A 9275-nucleotide genomic window follows, 5' to 3' on the forward strand; every position below is an offset into this window, starting at 1 on the left:
TTCACTGTGACTAATACTGTTCACAGAAATGGGATTAGACTTTGTTAAAGAAAATTTGACTGTCAAATAAACTGAGTACTTTGATGTCATAGAGAATGCCAAGGTAGAAAGATTTTCTAAGGGAATCCAGTAAAGCACAATTGGATCATCTAGATTCAAACAGAGAAAGAACAAAATGTTTTAAGGTCTGCTTTATAATCTGTTTCTATCTTTTATCATGAAAGAATATTAGGGTTTAGAAACAATGAGTTGTAAATTCTTCAGCCAATTAGTTCAGTGAGTTACTACTGTTTATAATGCACAGAACGTTGAAAGCTGTTTTGCAGTTGCACCAAGTTGGATTGTTAATAACAGGAAGCTAGCACTTCTCAGTACAGTGGATCAGCTACACGTGAAAATAAATGTAAAAAACCTGGAGGGGAATGGCAGCAGACTGAGATTAGCCTTTATTTAATTTAACATTTGGGGGTCCAACACACAAATGAGCATTTTAGTAGGCTTCATGGTGGAAGTTGCTGTCATTTGTAAAATATTCTGGCCAATTAGCTAATAGTGTGCTTGGATTTCTCCTGTTTTGATACAGTAATACTAAGTACATTGTGAAGCCCAATTATACAAATCATCCCCATATGCCATACCAGTCTTTCTTTATGAACTGTGTTTATAAATCCTGTGTGAGGAAATGTGTACTTCAGCAATTTAGACCATGTGTAAAAACATAGCCAATAGGATTGTCAAGAAAACAAGTTCCAGCCTAGGAAATCCTAATGTGTTCCGCTAGAATAACATGAGTGTGTCGTGTTGTGCAAGTTTTCTGATTAAATGCATATTACTTTGTAGTGTTTAACCTATTTAGGTGTTTCCGTTTCCTTTTTCATTCATTCTTTCTTTCTTTCTTTCTTTTTAGGAGCCAACTTTGGAGTTCTTGAGAAAATTTGGAATTGGGCTAGTCTCAGGGACGATAGCCTCAATTATTAATATCCCTTTTGATGTTGCAAAAAGTAGGATTCAAGGGCCACAGCCAGAGCCTGGAGAGATCAAGTATAGAACCTGTTTTAAAACTATGGCAACAGTCTATAAAGAAGAAGGGTAAAATATTCTTATTTTACTAAAATGTCCAGGCTGCAGTTTTAGTTCATATGGGTCCATAAAACGGTGTTGTAATATGTCAGATTTGATGAGGGACGTGAAACCACCTTGCACTTATGTGTCGAGAGAGTGCAATGTAATGTTTTAGAGATGTATTTTAAATGTAAAAAGAAACCCCTTCCTATTTCAGCTGTAGGGTTTTTCTTTTTTAATATTTGCAAAAATATTGTTATGTTGTTGAAATGTATGTCCCACAAATAAAGGCCTAATCAATTTCAAGCACAGCATTTTTGCTTGGAAACAATAAAACTGACTTTTCACTTTGCAGATGCCAAATGTCAGTAGAACAACAGAACACTTCACAGTTAAAATCTCTACTTGCAGTCTCTGCATACAGTTACACATTGAGAATGATTGCTGAAGTGAGTGAATGGAGGACAGAACCTTTTGGCAATAACTTTCTCCAACTTTTTAAATATTTCTCAAGTGAGCAATGAGTTGTGGCTTTGATATTCAATTATAGCAGTCATTTTATCCATGTAATGCAGCTGTTGTTAACAGACTTGTCTTGAAAGTAAAAAACATCTCACTGATTAAAGTCATGTTTCTGATTGGATGGGATCATGGTATAGCTTTTGTACTGAACATTGATTAACTTTTTCTCTTCATCTGATCTGCCTCTGTAAAACGTTAAAATCCAGATACTGTCTGCTATTGGACATGTCATTCCAAATAATTACTTAAAAGATGCTATGCCAGCATCTTAGCAAACATAAGATAAGATTCCATTCTGTTTGTAGAAAAATAATATTGTTTGAAACTTTTTTTCTTTCTGCTACAGGTTTCTGGCTTTGTACAAAGGGTTGGTTCCCAAAATCATGAGACTTGGCCCAGGTAACTTTGCTTCCATTATTTTTCTCTTCTTTATTCTTGGTTTCTATTTCTTGTTTCCATTTAAATTTAAGACCCAACAAATAACAATTAAATAAATCTGTCCCTTAATACTTACATTATTTATTTATTTTTATTTTAAAAAATTGGATTTGTTGGGCTAAATTTGCCCTCTAAAAAGCACATTTGCATGTCTAAATTGGAATCCTGTGCACCCAACTACCTACTGGGGCATGCAGATACCAGATCTGTGAACAAATCATGAGGCAAGAGGGGGTTTGGTTGTATGTGCCCGCATATTTTTCAGGCACACTTTTGAAGACCTTTGAAGGATATGCTTATAGGAACAGTTAGTGTCAGTCTCTCACCCCTTGGGCCTGATTCTGTTACACTAAGGCTACTTCATGTTCTTTGGCAGTGTAAAGGTGCCTTAATGTTGGTGTAAGTGGCTCCCTGAGAACACCCTTTGTGCAGGGAGCCTCCCTGGCCAGGGCAGTAGGGCTATCATAGAATATCAAGGTTGGAAGAGACCTCAAGAAGTCATCTAGTCCAACCCCTGCTCAAAGCAGGACCAATCCCCAGACAGATTTTTACCTAAGTTTCCTAAATGGCCCCCTAAACGATTGAACTCACAACCTTGGGTTTAGCAGGCCAGTGCTCAAACCACTGAGCTATCCCTCCTCTAGAGCTGGAAGGGACCTTGAAAGGTCATTGAGTCCAGCTCCCTACCTTCATTAGCAGGACCAATTTTGCCCCCTCAAGGAATGAACTCACATCCCTGGGCTTAACAGGGCAATGCTCAAGCCACTGAGCTATCCTTCCCTCCAGCCTAGCATGGTGGGTGAATCAGAGTCATGTAGAGGCAGAGCCAAAGTGCACCGTACTCTAGTTATTTTCTGCTTCCAATGCCTGTAAGGGACGATGGGAAACAGAGTGTAAGTTTGAACAGACCTGGGGCCTTTTGAGCTTTTCCATTCCAAGCGGGCACTGCATGGCTGAGAGTGCAGGTACCGCAAATAGACCAGAATCTCATTCTCACGTAAATATGTGTTGCCAGTTGGAGTAGGTGGTTTAATAGGCAAGGTTACACAGATTTAAAAGCCAATAGGTAACTGTGTCTGTTAACAGGATCCCTTCTGCCTGTGTTTCATGTTTTTCATTATTAAAAAAGTATGACATTTTCCTGTAAATGTTTGTGTGTTCCTGTAAATGATTCTCTCCAGCCAAAAGCCAGACGGTGCCTGGCCTTTGTGCAGTTTCAGAGAAGGGTGGGGCACAGGGAATCCAGATACAATCCAGGGAGCACATAGCCTTCGCCTTCCTAATGCACCCACAATGGGCAGGGAGGAGGAAGATCCTCGCTTTCCTTCTCCCAGCCAGCACAGCTAAGTGTGGAATCAAGTCCTTCATTACAAAAGGTGCTGGCCACTCTGCCCCAGATCCATTAAAGCAATTAAGCATATGCTTAACTTTAAGCCCAGGAGTAGTTCAATTGACTAATATATAGATTTTGCTGTCTGAATGAAATAAGAAAACAATTTTAATTGTGGCTGAAAAGGTAAGTCCATATGTCTACAGCATAAATAGTTTGAGTAAGAGAGCTGTACAAAAAACCTCACACTATCTAAGCACTTGAAATCAGCCCTGGTGTGAGTTCAAACTGTGTCTGCAAATGAGTATGGCTTTGCCAAACTGCCTGTGAAAGCCTTTTGCAATTCTCCCCCCACCCCAGCTATCTGTGAACTTTATTAGGCTGCTATTTGTAGTGTATTTCAACTCTGAGCATGGTTTGCTGGAATAAGTCACGTGGCATTTCTATGTCCCTGATTGTCTAAGCCTATCCCATGGGAACAGAAAGGTCAGCTCAGTTCAGTAGAAGATATTTTTATTTGGTTTTTCAGAGATGCTGCATTCTAATTAAGCTATCTGATCCAACAGGCAAAATTAGGGAAAAAAGAAAAGCTTTGGGCCCCACTCGGTTATTACAATCGAGATTGTGCTACATTTACTTGTATTGGGTAGAACCTTTCAATTATCTTTCATAATTTCCCCAATGTGTAGGCCTCTTCATATGCTACGCAGAGGCCTATATATGCCTTCTGAAAATCCACCTTGTTAGAAACTGTGTCGGGTCTATTTATTTAACTTGCATAATAATTATAGCCCAGTCTTAAAATGGCATACTTGTTTCTCTCAGATCAGAGTTCCCTCATTGCATTAGAGCTGAGGCTTAGTCACACTTTTGATTCTACCAGTATCAATCCATTAACCCCACGTTTTGCCTGTGGATTCACGAGATAGAACTGTGGGAAGTCTAGATTCAATTCCAGTATCATGATTTTCAAACTAACAGTCCTGTAAAACCATCCAACCCAAATTTCAAACAAAACATTTGATAAGCCTTTTCAAATCTTACTTGCAAGGATTTTCACAATTCTGGTGAAGAATTTATGTCTTTTCATTCAATTATTTTCATGTCCAAATCTTTCTCCCTCTATAGATATATATTTTGCAGATCAAGAGTTTTGTCTGTACCATAGCTAAAAATATAAAATAAAAATCTGCTGAAAATTTTTAGAAAAAAGTATGAAAAAAATGTAAGAAAATTGCATTTAAAAGCAAGGGTGCTCTTGATTTAATTTACAAGCTTTTCACATTGACTTTGCATTCCAGTGTTAGGTAAATTTTGTATAGTTAAAGAACTGGTGATTGGGTAGAATCCAGAGAGTTTTTGCTAATACAGTTTCATTATATTTCAATTTACAATTTCAGTACAGGAAAAATGACACAATATATGTCCTGCAAAATATCGAATGGATCTAATTTGATACTTAAGATAATGTCCTCATTTCTAGGTGGTGCAGTGATGCTTTTGGTTTATGAATATGCTTATACATGGCTTCAGGAGAACTGGTGATCAGAAGTACTGCTTCTAAAACAATGTACTATTTGAAATGATGTACCTGATAAATGTAACATGTTATGATATAAAGAACATACGTAAAGCAAAATATAAGAAGCGCTCATGCTACAGTTCTCTTTGATATGAATGAGAGTTGAAGGCACTCGTCAGTTTGCAGGATTGGGCCCTGTGGCCCTGATCCAGCAGCGCATTTTGGCACAGGCTTAGCTTTAAGCACTGATGTGCTCCTTTGCTTTGCTGGATCAGGGCCCTAGTGATCAAGAAAAAATGGTAACACGGGAACAAGTTAATTTCTCAAGAACAAACTAAATGTAATGGACAGGAAATTATGTCATTTAGTAAATGCATCAATTTTTTAACTAGTGATTGTTAAAATGTCAGGTTAAGTTTCTTGATAGGTGAACTCAGCAGGAGAAGAGCATTAATCATGTGGGGCCAAATCCTGGGCTGGTATAAATTGTCATGGCACCACTGACTTTCAAGTTGAGGACCTGGCCCATGCTTTGCAAATGTGAAGTAAATCCTGGGTCTGTTCATACGGTTCTAACACAGTATGGGAGTGATGCTGGGAAAAGGATGGCTGGATTGCCCCCAAACCTCAACTAATACCTACTGCCAAACAGTCTGCATAGTCTCACTTATACATTGAATATTATCCTTATTTCAAACATGTCATAGAAAGATGATGAGCATAATTCAATTTACCTAAATTCTGTCCTCACATAAAAGTGTACAACAACCATAGAAGTCAGTGAAGCAGACAATAAATAAACAAACAGGCAAATTTAATTTATTTTGGACGTATAAGGCCAAATTTGTGAACCCACATTGTGAGCAGTTATTCACATGAGTAGTCCCGTTGACTCCTGCCCAACAGTAATCATCTGAAAATGACACAAAAATGGTCAGAGGTGAGATCCTAGCCCCACTGAAGTCATGCAAAATTCCCATTGCTTTCAATGGGGTCAACATTTCACCCTGTGTGTTTTTATTTCCAGATTTAAAAACCCAAATAAAAAGATACAAGTGAAAAATGTATGAACACCCTTTTATTGGCTATGAATGTGAGAATAAAAAATATATCAGTCAGCCTATATAATTCATTTGTGTGTGTGTGTGTGTGTTTCGAGAAGTTGACAGACAATACTTGACCTTGAAGGGTAAAGGTAGGTGAGGATTGGGTAGCAAGATTTTCTTTTCTTTAGATTGTAATACATTTTCAACACCTCACGACCACCCTGACTGCCTATCATGACCCCCTTGGGGTTAAGAAACAGTGTTCTATACTAATATCCCATATGCAGTCTTAATTAGATAACCATAAGCCTTTCTGGAAAATAAATACTGAACTTTCTTATGAAGTTAAGCATGTTTGCTTTCCCAGATATTCAGTATAACTTAGCTCATATTTCAAATATATTTTCCTACTTTTTTCTGTTTTAAATTGCCATTTGAAATAGGATATACTACATTTCTGTCATGCTTATTGAAGACAAAGTCTAACTTCATGTACTGTACCACCTCTCTATTGACGTTCAAGTGCTGTCTTCTTAAATACTAGAAGAGCTGTATTTCTTTCACAATAAACAATTACCTTTATCTAGTCCTGTTTTGCTGACTACTGCCTATATATTTTTTAATGGCTGGAAATATTTATCACCGTACACATTATTTGTACTAGCTAACATTAGATGTTCTTCCTCCTAAATAATTGCAACACTTTCTCTTCAGCAATCCTAGAAGAATATCTTTCCAGATATCCATTTTTTTTTTAATGACAACTCAGGTGTGAAGTCTGGTGTCTGCAATGTTTTAAAAAAATGCCTTATAAAAGGAAAAAAAAGTTAGAATAGAAATGCATTCTCAGCATTTTCAAACATTCTTGTACTGACATGCACACAGAAAACGGCTCTTTTGTCTGGATTTGACCACACTGACATCTCAAAGCTGTGTTACTTCAGTAGCTAAAGCCAACAAAATAAGATATGTTCCTTTTTGTACTTCTATTTCAATTCCTAGGCAAGTATTCCTCATTTGATCATTTTATTATCAACCCTTACGCAGTGTAAGAGAGAGTGCTTGGAACATTTTGAAAAAAGAAAAACAAAATACATTATAATTATTCTTTTATTAATTTAGAGCATTCAAAATATAAAAATAAAAGGCTTTTAACATTCAGTATATACATACACAGCCTTCTGTTGTACATCCTTTTCAACATGATTTATTAGTTTTAATTATAGTTCAGCCTGATCTTTTGATAAAAGGAGGCCCATTCGCAGAAAACATGATATCTTTTTTTTTTCAAACTTGTCTTTTTAACCTCTTCAAGCCCACATTATTCACTATTCCTGCTGCTCCACTAGACTTCTCATTTTACACCACCACTCTGGAAGCATAGTATAAGCAAGTATTAAGTCTCAGTGACTTTTGAAAGATTTGGGTACTCTGAGAATGCAGGATTGGGCCCTTCACGTGCACAGTGTGGGAAAATATTGTTGACTATTAGAGGACTAAATTCTGCTCTCATTTATGCTGGTGTAAATCCAAATTAGCTCCACTTGGATTACTCCAGATTACATCTGTGCAATTGAGAACAGACTTTGACCCATTTATCGTTAAAATAAAAATGGGGATTTAGTTTTTAAAAGTGATTTAAAGGTGTTATGTCATTAAGCTAATATGTACCATCTTTCAGTTTAACCAATATGTATATTCTGTAAGAAAAGTCCTTAGACAAAGAAAAATTCTGCATGGTAATTTTACATTAAAAAACATGTTAACCTCCCTCCCACCCCAAGAAGCAATTATAAATAGCTCAATAAGGATCAACATCAGATCCTTTACTCACCTTGAGTAGCACCTTACTCCACATATAGTCCTACTGACTTCCCACTCACAGAGTAAGATATTATTCATTGTGAGTAAATGTATCGAGATCTGGCCCTAAACAAAGGAATGCAGATACAGGGGGAAAAGTTTGTCATTAAGTTGCATTTCCACACAAGGAATAATTACTTTGGGCCACATCATCAACTGAAGTCAACAGAGCTTAAAGACCAGCTGAGGATCTTATCCTTTAAGTATAATTTAAAGACACACTCATGCCTCATGAGAGACAGAGGAAAGCAGATTCTTATTTCAACTGGGACACCATCTTGGACACTATGGATCAGAAAAGGAAGAGAATCAGTCTTTTGAAACAAGGGCATTTTTATCACAGACCTGTTAATGCTTTGGGATGGAAAATTTGTAGTTCAGGAAGGCTTATCCTCTTTTTGTCTTCCTTTCTTGTACCTTGTTTGTGTTGCCATGTTGCTGATTACAGATGGGCTTCTTAATTCAATGTTTATAGTATCTTGACTAAGAATTAGTTTAAAAGTTAAACTTGGAAAATCTGACATGTTGCCAAGAAAATCTTTTATTAATCATTTTCTCCTATTTTTTAATTCTGCCTTTTAGTTTTTTTAATAGGGAGTTTGCCTGTAATTAAGATGCCATTATCTTTAACATGGAATTAAGGATCTCTGAGACAGATTCTGACCTGAGTTGCAATGGCATAAATATGGAATACTCCATTTAAGTCACTAGAGTTTTACCAATGTAAAAATGGACGAATGAGAGCAGAATCAAGCCCTCTCAATTCAACAAAGCACTTAAGTATATGTTTAAATCCCATTGCCTTCAGTGGGCCTTAAGCATGTGCTTAAAATTAAGTGCATGTTCAAATGCTTTTCTGAACAGAGATGGATTTAAGCACATTGTTAAAGTTAAACTGCTGAAGTCCTTTGCTGAATTGGGGCCTAAATCAGTGGGCATTTTGCTGAATTCCAGGATCTTTGTTTCTTTAGGGCCAGCTTAGATCTGTGTTCTGTGTGTAGAATTCCTAATGATTCAACTGGCTTTTTATGCAAAGATCAAAGCTAAATACAGCCCTTAGAGTCCATCTGCCTTGCTGATTTTTCCTAATCTGTAGTCCTCGTTCTGTTTATGAAATTACAAATGGTTACTGTGGAAATATGTTTTTCTGAAAGCTTTCCACAAAGTTTCAAGCTGCTTGTTAGGCCCCGATCCTGCAAAGACCTACACACTGTGAACAATCCCATTGATATTAATGAACTACTCAGAGTATGTACCTCTGTGTACTGGTCATAAGGCATGATCATAAGGCATATGTAGCTATTTACTCATTATTTCCTTTACAGTGCCACGGAAATCTGCCTATGGCCATCTGAGTTATAAATAAAAGCTTGAAATTCCCATAGTAGGTACTGGATTTTATTGTGCCATTGAAACAATGTCTAATATAGCTAAGAAGAAATCAAGATGATGTAATTAATGCAGTCTTTTAAAGTCTATATCTAGTGAAGTT

General features: G+C 36.9%; 1 protein-coding gene across 9 annotated transcripts in view; it reads left to right on the forward strand.

The window, feature by feature from the left end:
- The window catches only part of SLC25A21 (solute carrier family 25 member 21), a 396958-nt gene extending 390956 nt beyond the window's left edge, over positions 1-6002 (forward strand). For all 9 annotated transcript variants that reach the window (XM_039535486.1, XM_039535487.1, XM_039535488.1 and 6 more), the window contains 3 exons: positions 908-1089; positions 1931-1983; positions 4836-6002. In XM_039535486.1, the coding sequence (XP_039391420.1) occupies positions 908-1089; positions 1931-1983; positions 4836-4897 (297 nt within the window). In that variant the 3' untranslated portion in view covers positions 4898-6002. The remainder of the gene's footprint in view (positions 1-907; positions 1090-1930; positions 1984-4835) is intronic.
- Positions 6003-9275: the final 3273 nt, after the last annotated feature.

The sequence above is a fragment of the Mauremys reevesii genome, linkage group 4 (assembly GCF_016161935.1).
Source record: "Mauremys reevesii isolate NIE-2019 linkage group 4, ASM1616193v1, whole genome shotgun sequence".
Classification (NCBI taxonomy): domain Eukaryota; kingdom Metazoa; phylum Chordata; order Testudines; family Geoemydidae; genus Mauremys; species Mauremys reevesii.